This window comes from Aphidius gifuensis, linkage group LG4, assembly GCF_014905175.1.
Source record: "Aphidius gifuensis isolate YNYX2018 linkage group LG4, ASM1490517v1, whole genome shotgun sequence".
Lineage (NCBI taxonomy): Eukaryota > Metazoa > Arthropoda > Insecta > Hymenoptera > Braconidae > Aphidius > Aphidius gifuensis.
In genome coordinates, this window is record NC_057791.1 from 2,732,414 (window position 1) to 2,755,795 (window position 23,382).

Consider the following 23,382-nt stretch of genomic DNA (forward strand, 5'->3'; position numbering starts at 1 on the left):
ATCAAAATATTAGTTTAAAAAATCTGTAACTTTTTTTATTTTGATAGTGTACGCTCTTATATATCATTTCATGCTACATCAGATTAATATATCATCAATGATTAATTAATTATTATTTGTACAAGTGTTAATGTTTTTATACTGTCTACAAACTTATTTAATTATTTTATTTTCTTCTAGTATATATGATAATAATTATTCTAATTTAAAAAATCATCGTAACAATGGTGTTATTATTATTGTTATTATTAATATAATATTGATAATAATAATAAATTTTGTTAAACACCTATGCTAAGTGATTTTTTCGAGCAATAAGTCAGCTATATTAGCAATTAAATTTTTTTTATTTTGTTAATCGTGCAAGCAATTTTTTAGTTAATATATTTTATTTGCATCTAAGAAAATTATTCAAGTATAAATTAGTTTTTTTTTTTTTAATAGTTTGTTATTATTTATTAGACAATATTTAATAGTAGAAAAATAGTTTAGACCAACACACACTCACACCAATGAATTTAATGTAAGTGAATTATTTTTTTATTGATAATATTATCGACAAAATGATTGATAATTTTATTCATCATTGTAATCAGGTAACATAATAAATAAACTGCTTTTTTTTTAAATTTTTTTTCTTTTTTTTTTTAATAATATAAAAAGTGTTTAATTCACGTTTTTAACTTATAAGTTAGTAATACCGGAAGAAACAAAAATTCTTACAACATTTATAATAATAAAGAGAACACTTCATTTTTTCATTTTTTTTTTTTTTATATTATTTTAACTATATTAAATAACAAATTATAAAAAACTCAGAATTTTTGTGCCCGAGTATTTTGTCATTTTGGCATCGTTCTGAAATTCATCAAATAACAAATTGTTAATATAAAAAAAGAAAAAAAAAAATATTATAATAGTAATAATAAAATATGATATGATGAAAAACAGTTAAATCCATTTTGACAAAATAATCGGCTTCCTATAATAAAAATAATAATAAATATTTACATACAGTAAGTTTTATAAACTTATATTTGAAAAAATAAAAAAAAAAAAAAGTCAGTACTGTTGAAAGAAATCGGTTCATCTTTCGCCAGATAATATAAAATTTTTTTTCTTATCTTTCTTTTTAATTTTTTTTTTTTTTTCAGTTCTACCAATGACTGTGATTTTTTTTTCTTCTTTTTTCTATTTTTTACTTAATTTATATTTTAATAAATAATCCGATACCATGATTGCGATTTCGAAATTTAATTATAAATAAAAAAAAGTTTTAATTTAGAGAGAAAAAAAAAAAAAAAAAAAACTAGGTATCCTTTTGTTGTAGTTTTTTTTTTTTTTTTTCTTTTCTTTTCAATAATTATAAATAAGTGCAAGTTTGTACAAAGCAAAAATTAATTTAAATAAAAATGTCAGCTGATTTATATTTAATTTTTCTTTTTTTTTTTTATCTTTCTTTCTTTCTCATTGTAGCACCAGTGTGCAATTTATATTATTTATTTTACTGTATAAATAATTTTTGTTTAGTGAAAAAAAAAAACATTAGCTATGTAGCTAATACGTGATAAATTTAAATTTTATAAATAAGCACTAATAATATCGCGTTTTTAATTTTTCATAAATTTTCTATTAATTTTTTTATTTGTTCTTTTTTTAATTTAAATATATTTTTGTTTTTTTTTTTTTCACAGTTAACATTCACACAACCTTATTAATTCACACGACATAATTCGCCATGAATATTACCTAATTATTACGATAATTTATATTATTTCGCGAATTTATTTTTATACAATTTTTCTCAAGTCACACAACACATTTGTTTTTTATTTTTTTTTTTCGTTTTTTTCGTTTTTTAATATAAAAAATAACACGCAATGCATAGATATCGGGCATTGCTTTGTACATTTTGCCTGTGACCCAGAGAAACCAGGGAATCAAAATCGATCAAATATTTTAGAAAAAAGATAAATGTACTTTTTGAAATTTCAACTAAAAAAAAATTAAAATATATAAATAATATTTAATATTAATACAAAATAATTAAAAAAAGTTTCTATGATTTTGAAAAATTAGATATACGTTTAAATAAATTATTCAGTTTATGAAATTAATTATATTATTATTATTTAAAATGAAAAAAAAATTATTAATCAATTTCTAAAGACAATCATTGAAGTATGTGTAAAATCCAAACGTTTGTCTTTAGAAGATACAAGATTAAATCTTTTTTTTTTTTAGTTTGTAATTAATTTAGTATCTATTAAAATTTGCATAGCTAGTATTACTTTATGCTTCGTTTTATTATGCACATTTATTTTGCTAAATACGATTAATTTTGTCTGTACAATTAAATTATTTTTGAAATTTAAAATTTAAGCTTAGATTGTTGAATAATTTTTGAATTTAAATAGAGCTTTTTAGCTTTAAAAATTAAAAATCACAGCAACGAAAAAACAAAAGAAATAATAATCAATCAATTTGGCAATATTCGAAAGATCAAAAATTGATGGAAGACGTTATTATCTGATATTATAGTAAAACGTGAAATTCGATTTTTAATACTCTGATTTACAATTGAGTCTTTAAACAGGTCTTTTCTTTTTTTTTTTTTTTTCTTACTGATTGACTCTTTAGCAATGTTACATTGATAAACACACCAACTTTTCCGAAAAGTGTGGCAAATAAATCGAACTTTGTGATAACATCTTTCTTTCTTTTTTTTTTTAGAGTTCCATCACAACTGTTGAATTAATTTGCTAATAAGAGTCAGCAATATATATATTTTACAGATGTGAAAGAACTAAATTGCACGATTTCGTAACCTCACGTTACATTTAATTATTTAATTAATTAATTTTTTTATTTATTAAATTACCATTATATATTGCTGATGATCTTACGTTGCTCGGTTGTCTTCAGCGTATGTTATCGATGATACCTATTAAACAAAACAAGCAAACAAACAAATAAATAAATAAATCAACATAAAAATAAAGTAATATTATTCAAGAAAATATCAACTCACTGTTGGAGATCGTGATGAAGGTGAACACTGTTCAAAATCTTCAGGTTCAAAATAAATTTCAGCACCAGGAAATATATATTTACCTGGTGATACTTGATAATATGTATTATCTGGTAATCTACTTGCAAGACTTTCTTTCATATCTGTTTGCCAACGTCTTTCTAAATCAGCTGTTCCATCTTTATCATCACGACTATCAACACTATTACAACTATCACCAATACCAGAATCAATTGCTGAATCAATTGATGCATGTCTTGCTTTAATATTTAATTTATCATTATCAATTTGTTCATCATCATTTATAACAAAATCATTATCATTTGTATAATCAATTGATGATTGTGTTTGATCAATTGATGATTGTATTGAATCTTGTGAATTATCAATTATTCTTGGCACAACATGACATTCTTCTAAATTAAATATTTGTCCATTATTTTCTGATGTTGATTCAACCGATATAACACGTGTATATCTTGATGCTGTATTTATTTTATCATTATCAATTGATGTGTTTTGTGCTGCTGTTGTTGTCGTCGTCGCCGCCGTCGATGATGATGATGATGGTGATGTTATTGTTGTATCAGATGATATTGATGAATTTGCAAGATGTATTCTTTTTGGACTACTTTCAACACTTGAATCACCAAGACGTCTTTTTGGACTTTCACCAAGTAATGAAAAACTAGCATCTCCACTGTCCATATGTCCAGCATGAAATGGTGATATACATATATCAGAATTATCCATATGTTTTGGTGTTGTATTTGCATTTATTAATAAACTATCTTGGCTTTCATTTGATATATTATTTTGATGATTATGATGATGGCTATGATTTGTTTTAAATAATTCTTCTGTACTATTATCTTGTGAATAATCATGTGTTGTTGATGTATCACGACTTCTATCCCATGGATCATCAACAAATCTTGGTGGTAATAAATGTGGTGTTTCATCTAATATATTTTTTTTCCAACATATATCTTCATATTGATTACCCATTAATCGACATAATTGATTTATAATAATATCACCATCACCAAGTAATTCAACATCAAATTTAAGATGTAATAATGATTCACGATTAATTAATATTTGTGGTACATGTGATGGTATTGATGATGGTATAAGTGCTACTGGACGTACTTTTAATGATGAACCAATAACTATTAATAAATCACATTCATCTTTATCTTTAGCAATTGCATCATGAAATGCATCTGGTAAACCTTCACCAAAAAATACAATATCTGGTTTCATAATACCTTGTCCAACTAAATCACTATAATTTTTATCATTTGTTATTGAATTTGTTAATGATGGTAATGCATTTTTAGTACATTTTTTACATAATGGAATTCTTTGACCAAATATATCTTCTCTAATATCTTCAGCTGTAACTTGATATTTACATTTTGTACATGATGCTGTTGCAAATGAACCATGACATTCAATAACATTTTCAATACCAGCAACTTGTTCAAGTGTATCAATATTTTGTGAATAATTACGTAATAATTTTTTATTTTTTTCTAACATTTTAATAAATCTATGACATGGACTTGGTTTAAATTGTCCAGGATATATTTCACGTGCAAATTTAAAAAATGGTCTTGGATCTTGACCAAAATAATTTATATCAAACATTGCTTGTGGATCTGGTAAATCTGGAAAATCTTGTGCTAGACGTGAATATATACCATCTCTACTTCTAAAATCTGGTATACCACAACTAACACTAACACCAGCACCAGTTAGTACTATTATTTTTTTACTATTTTGTATTAATCTAACAACATCTGTTAATGTATTAATATGATTTAATTTTTGTCGTCTTGGTGGATCAGACATTATATTTAATACAAGTTTCCAAAGTGTTAAATCATCAACTCTATCTGGTATTTGTGTTGGATCCATAAGTAAATGTTGAAGAAGTTCACGTGGATCAGCACCAGTTAACATTTGTTTTTGTACCCATGATGATGCATTTCTCCACAAGTGACCAGTTTCCTCAGATAAATCTGATAAACCAGATAAGTCAGATAAATTTGACACGGTTGATGATACCTCGTCTTTTTCATCTGCTGTATCAAGTCTACACAACATACAAAACATTTAAACATTATCATCATTATTTCAACAATTCAAAGTATTATGTTTAAAAAAACAACTTACAGGCAACCAGTGTCATCACTAGTTGAATCAGCTCTCGTTGATTCATCAGTTGATGATGATTGTGTTGGATCTGGTGTTATTGACATTGATTTTGATCCTTCACTCATATCGGCAAATCCACTATCACCACTTAGAGGTTCTTCAAAATAAATATAAAAAATCGTGTGTTTTCCACTCAATGATATTTTTATTTTTCTTAATCTATTTAAAATAAAAAAAAAAAATAGAAAAAAAATATTTACATATAGATCTATAAAAAATATATATTTTGTTTGACATATTTTAATATAAATAAACACGCGCACTATGTACAAAACGTCAAACGAGCATGCTTGTTAAATTTTTTGACTTTTGTGTTTGTTGCCATCTGTGAGAATATCAACACACAGCCACATATAAGTATAAACATAAATTTTTCTACTGTCACTTATTCGAGAAGCTTCCCGCCTTCATAAATTTTTTTTTTTTTTAAATAAAATAAGCATTATATTATCCAAAAATAAATATACAATCAATTAAAAATTCTATATTTAATTTAAAAGTTTAAAAAAAAAAACCATTATTATTATTGACAAAAAAAAAAAATATATATTTTAAAATGCAGTGGAAAAATTCAATACGCAAACATGGCGGCAATTTGATTCCTTTTTCCCCCTCTTTGGTAATATTGTCGACTGTCTTCTTGACACGAAGCGCATCGCGTAATGGGCGTTTACCGTTCAAGCCGCCATCTTGAAAAATTAACAATTTTTTATAAAATAATATATTAATTAATAATAAATACCTTCAATATCACCACGATGTGAATCCTGTGTGTTTTTATCGTCAGAATATTCGATATTTAAACTTTCTGATTCATCATATGTATCACGTTCTATTTTACGACGTTTCACTGGAGATAAATATTCTGGCAGCTCCGAGCTTGACGCCATTTTCAACAGCAATGCAATAATATTCAGGATTACTGTTAGTTCAATTCATTGCCGTAATATCATCAGAGGTCGTTAGTATACATGCTACCCCACTTTTTACTATATTTATTTAACCAATCATATGACTATATTTTACCACCCCCACATGAACAACCAATCAAACCACCCACGCTTCACTTTAACATCGGCAACAACGTAAAAATCATTTTTATGTGACTAGATCTCATACACACGCAGCCATCTCTTCTCTCTTCTCTCTTTTCTCTCAATTTTTTATTTATTTTTTTTTTATTTGGCTTTTTATTTTTAAATTAATGGATTATCATTAAAATTATTTGAAACTATTATTCATTAAATACATTTTTAATTTAATTTTTGCTATATATTTTTAGGTCCTGTTTTGAAGAAAATAATTCAAACTAAATATATACTGCACTTTTTTTTTTTTTTTATTCAAGTATTATTCGATTTCTATTTTCTATTTTTACATTTTCAGGTGTTATTATTGTTATTATTTTTTGACGGGGTGTTGTCAATTGATTTTTTTTTCTCCCCCAGATTAATATTTTCATGTTGGTTTATCGAGTTTATTTTTGGTTTTGTATTATTATAAATTTATGGAATTTTTTTTCTAAATTAATTGTCCTTTTTTCAAAGACTTGTTCGTATTTCAAGTTTAATTATATAATAATCTAAAATTTGCGTCTAAAATTTTTTATTAATGACAATAGAAATTCCTTTTTTATCGACTGTTGTTGATGTCATTTTTTTAATTTTTAGTTCACTTTATTTCCGCTTTAATTTTAAATTCTAAGAATTATTTTTTTTTTAAAAAGAATAATTAATAATATTAATTACAAATAATTATTAATTATAAATGAAAATTTTTAATTTATTAACATCAAATTTTATCCAGCTAATTAATTTTAAATTTAAATAAATAAATAATATTTTTTTTTCAATACACAGATGTGTATATAAATTATTATGTCATTACATAATTTATAACATTATTTTTATTTCAAGTTATTTTATGATGATTACGTCAAGCAATTATGACGTCATTAAATACAATATAATATAATGGAAAATTTTATTTGCAATTGATAAAAAAATTATTTTATTACTTCGGAGAGATTATTTCAACTGATCCGTCTGTGATAGTAGCATTATCAGCGTTTGATTTTTCTGGTGGATTTTGTTCTGATGTATTGATAGATTGTTCAGTTGTTGAAGAAATTATTTCATCAGTAGGAACATCATCAGCATCATTGGATTCTTCTGTTAAATTTTGTTCTGATATCTCTACAGTTTTTTCAGTTGTTGAAGAAATTATTTCATCTGTAAGAACACCATCAACATTAATTGGTTCTTCTGCTGGGCTTGGTTTTGATGTATCGGTAAATTGATCAGTTGTTGAAGAAATTATTTCATCAGTAAGAACACCATCAACATTAATTGGTTCTTCAACATTTTGTTCTGTTGTATCAGTAGATTGTTCAGTTGTTGAAGAAACAATTTCATCAGTAGAAACATCAACAGCATTACTGGATTCTTCTGGTAAATTTTGTTCTGAAGTCTCCACAGTTTTTTCAGTTGTTGAAGAAATAATATCATCGATAGAAACAACAGTTGGAATGTTTGATAAAAATCTAGTCTTGTCATCAGATTCGTTTTCAATCAAGTCTGGTACTTCTTGGATTGCTGGAGAAGTTGATGTTCTGATATTGCTTGCACCAGAACTATCACTCTCTTTTTTTATAATATACCAGTTACCCAAACGAAATCCCCAATCACGTTGAGGATCAAATGAAACTTTTGCTTTAGTCCATTAAAAAAAATAATAATAAATTAATAAATATACTTGTTAATACTTGAAACTGATTGATGTAAAAAAAAAAACAATTACACAAGTCAATAAGAAATCCTCCCAAAAAACTTATTTGTTGTTGAGATGCTTGCTTTGTTTGACCTGTTATTCCAGAAATATCTGGAGGATTGCTTCCAAAAATTCTTGCTTTCATGTCTCGATACCAATCACGAATACTCTCACCAAATTGTGATTGTTGACGGCCAAAACCTAATTACATATTTATTTTTACACATTTATAATTAATTTATATTTATTAAAAAATATATTTTTACCTCCATTAGATGAAGGAAAACTTCCCAAGGGATTTCCTTTTGCATTACTATGAAAAATAAATAAAAATACTACAACAACGATCCACAACTTCATTTTAACAACAATAAATATCGACTAAATATTTATACAAGATTTACAATATATTTTTTTTATATTATATTACAACGGAAATGCATGCACATAATTATTATCTTCATCTTTAAATTATATTTGTTTGTTATGTCACTAAAAAAAATTACTATGATTATCTAATTTTTCTGAAAATAGACATAATTAAAATGAGATTATTATCAGAACAAAAAAAAAAATGACAAGTAAATATTTATAATAAAAAATTAACGAGTATTATTTATTTATAATTTCAAAATTAAGGCGCGAATGAATACTTCTTTACCAACCGAGTCATTGACAGCCAAAAAAAAAGAGAGAAAAAAAACAACGAGTGAGAAAAAAAATAAAAATAAAATTCATCAGCTGATAAACAACCCGGTGTGTTGTCAATTTGTCATCTTAATCCTGATAATAGAAAAAAATTTCTAACTATTATCACTAAAAATTTCTATAAACTATTTCGATTTTATAAAATCGAAAAACAAAATCTACTTGTTAAATCATCAAGTAAGTAAAAACAATACACTACAATAATAATAAAATTTTAAATAACAAATGTCTCTATTGTTGTTTGTTTTATTTTTTTAGATCTGTTTTATTTATAAAATCGAAAAATATGTTTGAAAAATTACCAGGACAACGTTTACTATTGTACTACTGTTCATTTACATGTATATATTTTCCTTGTATATTATTACTTCTTAAATTCAATGAAAACATATACAACATTGGAAAATACCAATCAATACCAATTTTATTAGTATTGATATTTGCTGAATTAATAAAATTAATATTTCATTGGATATACAATGAACAATCATTATATTTAAAAATTGATTCAAGATTATTATCAAAATCACGTAAACCATGGTCACGTACACTAAAAGAAGTAATAAAATTTACAGTGTTAACAATATTAATATCATTAATTTATTATATTATAATTGTATTATTTGGTGCACCATTATCAAGTCATAGAGAAGAAACAACAATGCTGTCAATAACATTAACAACATTAACATTTATAGCACCATGTTTACACTTGGGTGTTGATACAACACTTGGATTATTATCAAAATTAAATGCTAAAAATGATAATATTATTGTTGATGCTATTTGTTTAAATATTAAATTAACATTACTTGGTTGTTGGCTTGGTGCAATTGTCATACCACTTGATTGGGATAGACCATGGCAAGAATGGCCAATTTCATGTATAATTGGTTCATTTTTTGGCTATATGATTGCACATTTTATAACTTTTATTAAAGTCATTCCTATTAAAAAATATTTTAAAAGTAATACTAAATTACATAGATAGTTTTTTTGTTAATATAATTTCATAATAATTATATCCCAAAGTATTTAATGTATCAAGACTGTCTGTTTGTTTGTTTTTTTTTATATATAAATAATAAAATTATAAATTAAATTGTTGTCTTTTAATTTGTTTAAATTGTTAAATAAAAAAATTAATTTTAATTTAAAATTAATGGAGGGAAATTTATAAGTGCAATGAAGTTGCATTCAATTGATGGAGTATAGAATTTTTGTATATATTTTGTATTTCTGTAGTGCCGAGTGCAAAAATCATAATATTCGTTGGTGTCAATGTGTTGGACTGTCAGTTTGCTTGATAAATTTTGTCAGTAACAATCATCAAAGTCTTCTGTCTTGATTTATATTAATAAATCATAACCATTCCAATTAACATTTGATATTGTTGATAGCTTCTAACGTTTGTTAATTAAATTAAAAAAATTGAATAACAATGGCCAACACTGCTGGACAGGTAAATGAAAAAAAAACAATTATTAATTTTATTATTATAAACTTGCAAGGATATTTAATTAAATGTAAATAATTATGAAATACTTATGCAAGCTGATAAAAATATATTAAATATTCTTTTTTTACTTTTTTTTTTTTTGTTAAATAGGTTATCAAATGTCGTGCTGCTGTTGCATGGAAAGAAAAAGAACCACTGTCAATTGAAGAAGTTGAGGTTGCTCCACCAAAAGCAAATGAAGTTCGTATAAAAGTTGTTGCTGTTGCACTATGTCATACTGATGCTTATACCCTTGGTGGTTTAGATCCAGAGGGTATATTTCCATGTATTTTAGGTCATGAAGGTAGTGGAATTGTTGAAAGTATTGGAGAAGGTGTTACTGAATTTCAACCAGGTATTTTATCTCATTAAATAAATAGCTTAATAGCCAATTTCGAAGTTTATATTATTTTTATTTTTAGGTGATCATGTGGTACCATTGTATACACCTCAATGTAGAGAATGTAAATTTTGTTTATCACCAAAGACAAATTTATGTCAAAAAATACGTACAACTCAGGGTAAAGGTGTTATGCCTGATGGAACATCTCGTTTTACTTGTAAAGGAAAAACAATTAGTCATTTTATGGGATGCTCTGTCTTTTCTGAGTATACTGTTGTTGCTGATGTATCAATTGCTAAAGTAATAATAACATCAAGTCATATAACCAATTTATAATATGTACATATTTGTAGATTTATTATTTTTATAATTGTCTTGTTTTTAGATTAATCCAGTTGCACCTTTAGAAAAAGTATGCCTCTTAGGATGTGGAGTTCCAACTGGTTATGGTGCTGCTTTAAATACAGCAAAAGTTGAAAAAAATAGTACTTGTGCTATTTGGGGTCTTGGAGCAGTTGGTCTTGCTGTTGCACTTGGCTGTAAAGTTGCTGGTGCATCACGTATTATTGGCATTGATATTAATCCAGATAAATTTGATGTTGCTAAAAAATTTGGCTTTACTGAATTTATTAATCCAAAAGATCATAATCGTTCTATTCAAGAAGTTCTCATTGAACTTACTGATGGTGGACTTGATTATACATTTGAGTGTGTTGGAAATGTTGAAACAATGGTATATTTTTTAATAATTATTTTTTATAATTAATATAAATTTAAATAATAGTATTAATTTTTATTATTATTAGAGAGCAGCTTTAGAAGCTTGTCATAAAGGATGGGGAACATCAGTTATTGTTGGTGTTGCTGCTGCTGGAAAAGAAATAAGCACTCGTCCATTTCAATTGGTAACTGGACGTGTATGGAAAGGAACTGCATTTGGTGGATGGAAATCAAAAGACAGTGTACCAATATTAGTTGATGATTATTTGAATAAAAAATTAATGCTAGATGAATTTGTCACTCATGAAATGGCTTTTGATAAAATTAATGAAGGCTTTGAATTATTACATTCTGGAAAATGGTAAGTTTTATTTATTTTATTTTAATAAAATAATTATATTTATATTATTTTTTTTTTTTAATTTCAGCTTGAGAGCAGTTTTAAAATTTTAAAATAGAAATGTAATTAGATGAATTATTTTTTCATATATTGAGTAATTTTTTAATACACGTAATAAAAATTTGGTAAATAAGATTGCTTTTAATTTTTATTTTATATTATCAGATGGTGTACATAAAATTATGGCTTGTATTTTATTTATAGTTAAATACAGGTAGGTACTGCTACTGATGACTCCAATAAATTATTCCATACATGAGTGATTATACATCTTCCTTGACAATTTACTCCACGACAAAGATTATTATCATCTTGAACTAAAAAAATTAAAGATACATTAAGTATTAATTATCTCATTAATCAATTTTTAATATATATAAAATATAACTCACGAGTTGCACACAAGCCGGTTGACAAAGTTTTACAATATCCTGAACAACAATCTACATGACTTTGACACTAAAATAAAAAGTGACTAATTAATAATTATAATTTATTTAACAACTAATTTTATTTGCATATGACTGACCATTGTCTTGGCTATTTTACAATCTTTAAGCAAACCAGCACTTCCTCTGTTTATATAATATAGATAAATAATTAACACTGATAAAATAAATTGATGCTTCATTTTGTCAGGAACAAGTTTCAAAGATCTCAAAACGAAATAAGTAAGTAAATGAATTGAATTTTTTTCCAAATCTCTGTAGCAGCTTTTAGACTCTTATCTTTAAGGCATTTAAACATTGAGTATATTAAATATTTCAATTTTTTTTAGGTCTTAAATTATTGAGTTTAATCTGTTTGTAAATAAAACGAAATCACAATTTTTTTTAAACCTTGGTAACGGTTGTATAATTTATTTATTGTTCTTTTTATAATTACAGAATTTAATTTATTTATAATATTTTTTTATACAAATTTTTATGTTTTTTATATATTTTTTGAGCCATGCTATATTTATTGCATAGAATTATTCATACACTAAGATTTATTATTTCGTTCTATGCTAGATTGTATGTTGATTTTATTTAATACATTTGAACAATTTTAATATCTATTTAATTAGTATCAAATAACATGTTTTGACGAAATATTTTTTTAAATTGTTATTTAACTTCGGGGAACACACTTGGCTCTTGGCTTATAAGTGCCATCACATTGTCGTTCATCAACGGTCACACATGGACCATTAGCACATCGTACAACAGCACAGGGATTGTTCTCAGGTTTATCAACTGTAAAAAAATATACAATAATAATTAATAAATTACTAAATGCTATAATATTTATTTTCAATTATTTTTTATATACGTACAAGATCCACATATACGCTTATGAGTACAATAACTTGAACAACATTCTTCACTTTTAGAACACTGAAATATAAATTAGAATTACATAATTAATATTTACATAAATATATAAATTAATATCTAAATTAATTATTAATTAATTAATTAATTTTTTTATTTATTGTAAAACAACTTACACATTGGTCTGTTGATTTACAATCTTGACAAAATGCACATACTATAAGCATTAAAAAGACTAATAACAATTGAATTTTCATTTTAAATTAATTTCTTCAACCTGTTGCTATTGAGGACACGAAGCTTCTACTTATTTATAATTATTTCTACTTGTTTTATATTAATTTGAATACATATCTCTTTGCGCGTCATAACAAGTGCAAATATACTTGTTTATTTTTTTTTTCCTCCTTTTAAAAAAAAATACTGTTTGCAATTATTATTATTACTTTTATCATATTATTTTTTGTCTTGGGTATACAAAGTTAAGTAAATAAATTATTTAAATAAATACTTGAATGTTTTTATGCATTTATTATATAGATTTGTTATTTTTGTTAATTTGTCTATTTTTAAATTGAGATTAAATACTATTTTTTTTTAAAAATAATTTATTAAATCAATTTTAGATGAGTTTTATTGTATTATTATAATATTTTAAATTATTATTCAAGTGTGTCATAATTATTTTGTTATTCTTAAAATGTAAATAATATCTCATAATATATTATTTTATGAATTTTAAAAAATTATTATATTTTTCTTAAAACATTTGTAAATATATATATTGAAATTTTCCTTGTTTTTATTTTCCGTATTATTTATACACTTGTTTATTCATTGGACAACCTTGAAATTTGTTTATTATTAATTAAAAATGCTGTCTAAGTACGAAGAAAAAAAAATAAACGAAAATTAATATTATTTTCTAAAAAAATACTATTTTATTCTTTTTTTTTTATTCAAATGATAACAATAAATTATTTATATTTTCAGTTGTGGTAAATTGTAGAAAGTTGAGGTAAATTTAAAAAAATACCAAATACCTATTCGGTTGTTCTATGTTCCTGATACAAATCGAAAAAATTTTGAAAAAAAAAATCAGGTAAACAGAAAATTAAAGAAGTAAATTTTCAAAAAAATTCCAAATACCTCTTCAGTTATTCTATGTTCCTGATACAAATCTAAAAAATTTTTGAAAAAAAATTAGGCAAACATAAAATCAAGGAGGTAAATTCTCAAAAAATTCTATATACCTCTTTGAATGTTCTATACTCCTGATACAAATTGAATTTTATTTTTCAAAAATTATTAGGCAAACAGAAAATCTAAAGAGGTATCTGTTCGAATTTAATAATAACTAAATAACAAAAGTAAACTTGTTATTTCCTAAACAAAAAAAAAATAAAAACTAAATATATAAAATAAAAAAGTAGACACTTTTTTCAATTACATATTTTGATTAATAAAACAAACAGTAATTTATTATTGATTTTACATTCATTATTTTTTTGAGTATACAGTAAAAATAAATGAATTATTTAAAATAGTATTTCATTAAATACACCTTGCTGTTGGTTTCCAAGTACCATCAGCCTGTTTTACGTCAACGATCCAACAGTCATATCGACAATCCACAAGAGAACAAGGGTTTTGATCTGGCATATTATACCAAGTCCATACAGACTAACAGACGTTATTTTGTCAAGGTATTTTACTATAATAAAGTAAGTGACCTTGCTACTCGCGCTGCAAAAATTGAATTTTACAAAAAGTTTTTATATACCTGTTTATAATATACTTAATTTGGGATAATTTGTATACTATAAACAGGTACCTTTATGTAAAATTTTACATTAATATCTACTTAATTAATTTGAAATAAAAATATATACATATAATGATAATTAAATTTTAATGACTAAGACTAATTGTTTTTTTTTTTTTTTTTTTTCTTCTTTCATTGTTGTGCGCTGTTGTTTCCTTTTGATTGTCGACTCCAGGTTGTTCATATCAATGGGGCTGAATTATTTTTTTCTGGAAAATAAAAATTAAACACAAAAAACATTAGTTAATTATTTATTTATTTATTATTATAATTTTTTTCAATAAAAATTACCTTGATCTTTCAAAATTACTATAATTAGCAATATCATCATCTGGATTCATGCCAGCATATGTAGTTCCAATGTTGCCAACACTTATACCTGCATTGATATCACGATGCCATGTTATACCACAGGTGCGACAGTAAGCATACCTGTGCCCACGTGTACTGACAATTAATTGACGATGGCATTTACTGCAATTTTGTGTTGTCTTATACTCATCAACTCTAGCAAGAATTACAAATTTGAATTCAAGCAGTTTTTTTTCTAATTTACACAAGGGAGGTCTTTGATATCCTTTTGGTCTTAAATGTGGATTTGGATCACCAATAAAACAACATGAATATTCCCTGACTTTAGTATTATTATTATTACTATTATTATGAATTTTTTTATTTTTATTATTATTATATTCTTTTCTTTTTTTCTCTTTTTCTTGATGATAATAATTGTTGTTTTCAAATGATAATTTTAACTCAAGTTTATGTTGTTTTCTAAACTTTTCGTGGCTTTTTTTAATCTTTTTTCTCTTTTACGATTTCTTGCACGTTGTTTTTTTTGTTTATCTGTCATGGTTGATTTATTTTCGCAGATAGTTTAACTTGGCTCTCTAATTTACAGCTAATTTTATTTTTTTTTTTTTTATCTTTATCTGATGGATGATTTTTTAAATAATTTTTTTTTCTAAGTTTTTTTAATTCTTTAGCTTTTATATTTTTTGTTTTTTTCTTTTCATCAATAATTTTTTTTTTCAAATATTTTTTTTTTCTTTGACCAGTTGCAATAAAATACGCTAAATCATCAAGATAGGTACGTTTTCTAATTGAAATATTCCATTTGAGTAGTGTCATTTTTAATGTACCATAAACTGGTTGTTGTATAGCAAAGCAAAGTAAACGAAATTTTAAATTTAATAAATAATTGATTGGATTTTTTAAATTTATAATATTTTTAAATTCAACTGATTGTACAATTTTTTCAATTTTTTCATCTGCAGTACTTGTTATTCTTTTTCTCTTTTTTTCATTTCTGAAAAAACCGCTTCTATACAACCATGTTGAATTTTTTATGGCAAATCTTTTTTGTTTACTTTTCTTTTTTAAATCACTAATATTTTTAAAGTGTATCCCTGATACAACACATCTCTGTCCTTGGTCAATTGATGAATAATGTGTTATATTTAAATTTTTTAAATCATCAAGTGAATGTTGACTTAAAATTGTAATTTTTGGTACATCCTTTTGAATATTGTTATTATCAAGATTATTATTTTTATTCACTACATCTTTTTGGCATTGAATTGATACTGAAGCTCCATCAGTAGTTAATGATAGATAAAATCTTTTGCCGAGTGAAGATTCAGGATCAATGTTAAAAATTTTTTTCCATAAAGCTTCATCACTCAAAGTTTTACATTCTTCAGATAATTTTACATTTGATAATTGTCCTACAAAAAATCTTAATGCTGATGTACTATATCTAACATGATGCCAGCCAAAATGATTAATTGGTACGACAATGAAATTAGTTGTCAATTTTTGTAGCTCAATGAAAAATGGTAAAAATTTATGCCAGTTACTATTATTATTAAATAATTTAAAATTTAAATCTTTAAATTGATCGAATAATTTAATTGTTTCTGGTCTTTTATTGCGCTCAATCAAATCAGATAAAATATTATAGGTTTCCGTAGCTGATATATCAAGTTCTTTTTTAATATATTTAAATAATCTTTTGTATTTATGTGTGTTGATGTTGGTTTCAAAACATGTTAAATATGTTTCAATTTGATCGTCACATAATTTTGATAAACCATCTACTTCAAATCTTAATGGAATATTTAAATTATCGGTTTCATTGAGCCTAGTTATTATGTTACTATATTCATCATATAATTCAATCAAATTCACGTCATATATAGGTTGTTTCCCTTGTGATCTGGGTACTTTTAAAATATTAAATATTTGTGGGATAATTTTTTTGGCCCCATTTGAAAAAATATGATTTAATAGCCAGCCTCTATGATGATTTATGCAAAATTCTAAAAAATATGATCCACAAATTTTCCATTTAGCTACTCTGTCAACGTCACTTTGAATTTGAGTATAAATTTTATAATTTTGATCAGTTGATTTTGTATCTTTCGTGATTTTTAATAGTGTACGTAGACCCATCTGTATTGTATACATTTTTTTATCTGGTTCATTGGCAAATTTTTTAGCACCAGCTGATTTTTGACGTCTTTTTGTTGATGTTGATGTTTTACCAGAATTAATTGAACTTGTAGATCTTGATGTTGATGTTGATGAAGGTGAAGGTGAAGGTGTACGTGATTGTGCTGTTGGTGTGTTGCGTTGTTTTTTTTGTTTTTGTTGTTTTATTGGTGTTTGTTGTACAGTAGGTGTTTTAAATGATGGTGGTGGTGGTAATGGTGGTGATGGTGATGGTAATGGTGGTGTCGGTAGTGTCATTTTTTGAATTTTTTTATTTATTAATTCTGGTATAGGTAATATATTCGGCCTCTTTTTATCATTATTCTCTGATGTTGATGGTTGAGAAAAACTTTTAACGACCCATTCTTGTGATTTGATTACTTGTTCGTCTTGCATGGATTTTTGACTACCAAATATTTGTGTCATTTCACGACGTTGACGTTCAACAATTAAATCATCATCAATATCCATATTATTATTATTATCAAGTACTGCTGTACGTGCAAGTTCTTGTGATAGTCGTTGAATAATACTACTATTACCATCAATATTTTTTAATTGTTGCTTGTTATTGTTTATATACGTAGATGTTGATGGTGTAGGTGTTACCACCATGTTGACGTCATCATCATCATCAGTATCAGGATCAACAATTGATGATATATTTGGTGGTCGTCGTTCATTTTGTTTTGATGACCGCGTTGAACGTTTTGTTTTTTGTAATGATGATAATCTAAAAATTTTAATTAAAAATTTAATTAAAAATATCATCAATACGCATTATTGTTATTATATTATAATAAATAAATTAATTTCTACCTTGTATTATAAGGAGCCATTTCCAAAATAATGTTTAGCTTCAGATCTTAACTAGTACAAATCAAACAGAAGGTTTGAAAAATACAAAATAAGAAAATTAGTTTTGAAAAAAACTGATGAGACAATAGAATCGCTTGATATTACTTTCTGAATCATATGAAACAAGAAAATCTGCAACAAATAAAAAGAAAAAAACGTTATAGAACACGATTATATTCAAAGTAGGATCTCAGCACTATGCGTGTAAATTTTCTGCCTATCTACCAGTTATATTTTTAAAAATACTAATGAAAATTTACACATAGTGCTAAGGTCCTAAACAAGGTCATTAAACAAGGCAAGACTATTTTTTTTTTTTTTTTTTTTTTGTAAATCGAGACAAGACAATGTTTTTTTTTCAAATTAAAGATGTGACGAAAGACGAGGCGATGTTTTTTTTTTTTCAAATTAAAGATGTGACGAAAGACGAGACAAGACGATGTTTTTTTTTTTTTTCAAAGTAAAGATGTGACGACATGAGCAGCAATATTTTTTTTTTTTTTTTTTGGTAAATCGAGACAAGACGAAAGACAAGACAATGTTTTTTTTTTCAAATTAAAGATGTGACGAAAGACGAGGCGAGACAATTTGTTTTTTTAATTAAAGATGTAAAAATACAAGCAGCTATATTTGATGAAAATTTGTAAGAACCGTTTTTCTAAAACTAATTATCGCGAAAACTAATTAAATATATATATATAAGGTTACTTGTGTATTTTTAAAAACTTAATTAACTTTTGTCGAGAACCCCCTTTGTAATTTCTATTTAATTTAATTAACCCCTCCTCAAATCATTATAGTATACACGTAACTTTATATATATATATATATGTATATACATACGAGCATTCCACTCAGTGAGCGTTCCACCCACAAGGCTTTCCACCTATAAATGCTTTCCGCATAATTAACTAATTAAATATGTATATATATACATATATATATATATATGTAAGGTTACTTGTGTATTTTTAAAAACTTAATTAACTTTTGTCGAGAACCCCCTTTGTAATTTCTATTTAATTTAATTAACCCCTCCTCAAATCATTATAGTATACACGTAACTTTATATATATATATATATGTATATACATACGAGCATTCCACTCAGTGAGCGTTCCACCCACAAGGCTTTCCACCTATAAATGCTTTCCGCATAATTAACTAATTAAATATGTATATATATACATATATATATATATATGTAAGGTTACTTGTGTATTTTTAAAAACTTAATTAACTTTTGTCGAGAACCCCCTTTGTAATTTCTATTTAATTTAATTAACCCCTCCTCAAATCATTATAGTATACACGTAACTTTATATATATATATATATGTATGTATATACATACGAGCATTCCACTCATTGAGCATTCCACTCACAAGGCTTTCCACCTATAAATGCTTTCCGCATTGCTGATCAACGTACCATAATCGAAAGTGATACATTATTCAAGAAAATCACTGCTTATATATATGAGAAGGAAACAGTTCACATGCGAGAAATAGAATTTTAGTAGCGCCAAAAAATATCCTAGCGGCTAAAATGGTAATTAACATTTTATATATATATATATATTGATAAGGTAGAAAACTAAAATGATAAATTCAATTATATGTAAAATGGATAAATAAATAAATTTGTATCAACTTGAAAATAGATTAGAAAATTAAAAGTATTATTCATTTGTCAAATTAATTGTTATAAGCTTAATAAATTTTGCTAATATATAATTTATTTTTTTTTATATATATATTCATTTAGAATATTGTTAAGTAAATTGTGAGTGATGAAGAAAATTTATCATAAAGAAATTATATTGTTAAAAATACGTATTATTTTACTTAAAACAATAGTGCAACAAACTTATTATATTAATCAGACATTGCATTTTATTATCAAAATCATATTACTCCAAACAATACATACCTATACCTATAAATTTTATATCAATTTTGCGGTGATATACATACAAGTATGTATATTGGTGTAAAGTGTCATAAAAGTACAGTTGACAATAAAAAAGTAATAATAATGAAATTATAAATAAATATACATTAATGATAATAATCAATTTGTCAAAAGTGGTTGCACAAGCTCAGCAACAACATCTTGCTGTTTGAACTAAAAAAATAACAAGATTTATATTTATAAAAAAAAAAAATATAAAAAAAAAGACTGTTTAAAAATCTATATGTAAAATGTGAGAATGCAATTTTAAGATCAAAAAATAAATAACAATTTTTTTGTTTTTACGTTAATAATTAATAATAACAATTTATATTATTGCTATAAATATTATAATAACGTTGTACATGTTGTCAATAAATAATCCAAGATGAATGGACAATTTAAAGCATCAAAAGATAGGTTAGGTAAGTACAATAATAAATGATGCTTGCACAAGCATTATAGTATGTCATTTTCTTGGACGTGATAATTAATAATATATAATAATTAAAATTAAAAAATTATTTACATTTAATTTAATATTTTATATTTAAATAATTAAATAGATTGAAGATGGTGACCTGATCAATTATCAATAACAACACAATTAGAAGAAAAAGTAACACTTGGTGCATCAACTGGTAAAAGAGCTGGTGATTGGTATGGACCAGCATCAGTTGCTCATCTTTTAAGTCAAGCTGTTAATACAGCTATTAATTATTTGAGGTAGAAAAATTACTATTGATGCTTCTATGTGTCATTATCAATTTTTAATTGCTGTCAGATCAGAAGGATCTCAATTGACATCTACTTATGGTGAAACAACCAGGTTAATAATTACCAATATATTACTTGTAATGTATTTTATTATAATTTGATTTAATTTTTACAGTCATTGTATGGGAACTTTTTACAGAACAATACGTCTTGTTAATAATGATGTAAAACCAGTATATGTTTTTGATGGTAAACTTCCAAATTTAAAAGTTGGTAAATTAGCTAAACGTGTTGCTGCTGAAGAAAAAACTAGTAAATTAATTATACATTTATAAAAAAATAATAATTATATTATTTTGTTAAATATATTAATTAATATTTTTTTTTTTTTAACTAGGAAATGCTGAAGATATTGATAAATTTAACAGACAACTTGTCAAAGTAACACCAGAACATGTTAATGAAGCTAAGCAGCTTTTAAAATTAATGGGAATTCCTTACGTTAAGGTGTGTAACAAGTCAATAATTAAATTGATAAATATTGATGTAGTATTTGTATTTGTTGAATTGCACTCAATGTGCAGCTCTTGTTAAAGGTGATAAAGTTTATGCAGCTGCAACTGAGGATATGGATGCATTGACATTTGGAAGTACTGTTCTTCTTTGTCGTTTTAACAATAGTGAAGCAAGAAAATTACCAGTTCAAGAATTTCATCTTGATGTTTAGCAGATATGGAACTCACTAAAGAAGAAGTAATTAATACAAAAATAATTATTATTTATTATCGATAAATATCTGTATTTTAATTATATCTTCAATTTTAGTTTATCGATTTTTGTATATTACTTGGTTGTGATTATACTGGATCAATCAAAGGAATTGGACCAAAACGAGCAATTGAACTTATTAAAACTCATAAATCATTGGAGAAAATTCTTGAAAATATTGATCAAAAAAAATATCCAGCACCAGAAGATTGGAATTACAAAGAAGCTAGAGCATTGTTTATTGAACCAGATGTTGCAGATCCAAAGAATATCGATGTAAATTAAAAATATTTATTTGTTTTGATAAATTTTAATTATGTTTTTATTTTTTTGTTTAGTTAAAATGGACTGAACCTGATGAAGAAGGATTAGTTAAATTTCTTTGTGGTGATAAAAATTTTAATGAAGACAGAATACGTAATGGAGCTAAAAAACTTGCCAAAGCAAGAACCACATCAACACAAGGTCGTCTTGATGGTTTTTTCAAAGTATTATCAACAACACCATCAACAAAACGTAAAGCTGAAGAAAAAAAAGGACCAGCTAAAAGAGGAAGAGGTGCTGATCTGGTATTGTATAAAGCCAAGTAAATTTTATTAAACATCAACTAATTGAAAAATAAAATTTAGCAGTGTCTCAACTCAAATGTTTTCATTAAATTAAATCTTAATTATTAAGTGATAATTGTATTTATATAAATAAATTAGGTTTAAAAGTTTATTTTTTTTAAATTTATTTTTTAAAATAGATTAACATAATTTTCTAAAACTTAATTAACAATTTAAATTAAATAAAATTAAATAAAAGATGATGATAATTGGAAGATATTTTATTTTTTATTTTCTTTAGTTTATTTTTTTATTTGAGCATTTTGTAATAAGTAACAATGCAATAAAGGCAAATGTGGTAATTGAATTTTATAAAAAACAACAATGTATCACAAGTATTTTAAAAATTTAATACCCAAAATTATCAAAATGCCATATAAAAAAATTGAATAAATTAAATATGGATCCTAAGTTTTATTTTAAAAGCCTCCTATTTGATTAATGGAACGGCTGTTTATTTTTAAAATTCATATATATTCATTCCCTGTTTTTTTCATTTAAAGCTAAGTTATATTTACGTTTGTATATAATCAAAATTTAATAATTGTGCTTCCAATTGCGTTTGGATTAACAACATGATGCAGAGCTTCATCAATATGTATCGGTCGAAAAGCAGCACCAACAACACCCTGCAACTGATTATTATTTACAAGTTGACGAATAATATCCAAAGTTGATGAATTAATTTTTGATCCATCATTCCAATGATAAATATCAATTTTTTTCATCCGGTTCTAAGAACATAAAATAGTATACAAAAATAATTAATTAAATAATCAATTTATCTGTTGATGAGCGATCCAGCAGTTCACACTATTATATAAGATCAATGCAAATAAATTATCAAATGTTATAATAAGATAAAAAAAATATATTATTCCATACGCACCTCGTCCGCATCTTTGATAATGTCGACAATATTTTGCACAACATTCTCCACTATCCCGACACTGAAACATAAATTACAATTCGATAATTAATATTTATATAAAAACCTATATAAATATTAATAGTTATAAATTTATTGTTTTCTTATTTTATTATTATTGAAAAACTTACAAAATCGTTTGGTGGTTGACAAGATTGACAAAATGCATATACGGCCAGCAACAAGACTAATGATAATTCAATTTTCATTTTGAATTAATTGAAT

The 23,382-nt window shown here is 24.9% G+C and overlaps 3 protein-coding genes and 1 pseudogene across 4 annotated transcripts; 3 read left to right on the forward strand and 1 right to left on the reverse strand.

Annotated features, from left to right (window-relative positions):
• Positions 1–426: 426 nt before the first annotated feature.
• LOC122854474 (NAD-dependent histone deacetylase sirtuin-1) lies at positions 427–6,170 on the reverse strand. 2 transcript variants are annotated; one of them, XM_044155192.1, is made up of 4 exons: positions 5,997–6,170; positions 5,213–5,351; positions 3,032–5,132; positions 427–2,944 (listed from the first exon to the last, which is right to left on the reverse strand). In XM_044155192.1, exons 1-4 carry the CDS (start codon positions 6,142–6,144, stop codon positions 2,903–2,905), a joined length of 2,430 nt encoding a protein of 809 aa, XP_044011127.1. In that variant the 5' UTR covers positions 6,145–6,170; the 3' UTR covers positions 427–2,902. The 2 variants fall into 2 exon arrangements, with proteins under 2 accessions (XP_044011127.1, XP_044011128.1); XM_044155193.1 differs by having other exon boundaries at positions 5,213–5,413; positions 5,997–6,099.
• A 2,606-nt stretch (positions 6,171–8,776) lies between these two features.
• LOC122854476 (phosphatidylinositol-glycan biosynthesis class F protein) lies at positions 8,777–9,774 on the forward strand. The gene is made up of 2 exons (XM_044155194.1): positions 8,777–8,908; positions 8,990–9,774. Exon 2 carries the CDS (start codon positions 9,018–9,020, stop codon positions 9,720–9,722), a length of 705 nt encoding a protein of 234 aa, XP_044011129.1. The 5' UTR covers positions 8,777–8,908; positions 8,990–9,017; the 3' UTR covers positions 9,723–9,774.
• A 217-nt stretch (positions 9,775–9,991) lies between these two features.
• Positions 9,992–11,817, forward strand: LOC122854477 (alcohol dehydrogenase class-3). The gene is made up of 6 exons (XM_044155195.1): positions 9,992–10,193; positions 10,341–10,584; positions 10,652–10,872; positions 10,958–11,305; positions 11,379–11,653; positions 11,721–11,817. The coding sequence occupies exons 1-6, from the start codon at positions 10,173–10,175 to the stop codon at positions 11,743–11,745; spliced, it is 1,134 nt and encodes a 377-aa protein (XP_044011130.1). The 5' UTR covers positions 9,992–10,172; the 3' UTR covers positions 11,746–11,817.
• Positions 11,818–20,524: 8,707 nt separating this feature from the next.
• On the forward strand, positions 20,525–22,211 carry LOC122853709 (annotated as a pseudogene).
• The last annotated feature ends 1,171 nt before the right edge of the window (positions 22,212–23,382 follow it).

Excerpts from the sequence above, each read along its gene's own strand:
- LOC122854474 (XM_044155192.1), bottom strand. The coding sequence starts at position 6,144 with ATGGCGTCAAGCTCGGAGCTGCCAGAATATTTATCTCCAGTGAAACGT. Across the intron at positions 5,133-5,212 it reads AGTGATGACACTGGTTGCCT|ACTTGATACAGCAGATGAAA; the intron begins GTAAGTTGTTTT and ends TATGTTGTGTAG. Across the intron at positions 2,945-3,031 it reads CTTCATCACGATCTCCAACA|GTATCATCGATAACATACGC; the intron begins GTGAGTTGATAT and ends TTTGTTTAATAG.
- LOC122854477 (XM_044155195.1), top strand. The coding sequence starts at position 10,173 with ATGGCCAACACTGCTGGACAG. Across the intron at positions 10,194-10,340 it reads TGGCCAACACTGCTGGACAG|GTTATCAAATGTCGTGCTGC; the intron begins GTAAATGAAAAA and ends TTTGTTAAATAG. Across the intron at positions 11,306-11,378 it reads TTGGAAATGTTGAAACAATG|AGAGCAGCTTTAGAAGCTTG; the intron begins GTATATTTTTTA and ends TATTATTATTAG.
- LOC122854476 (XM_044155194.1), top strand. The coding sequence starts at position 9,018 with ATGTTTGAAAAATTACCAGGACAACGTTTACTATTGTACTACTGTTCA.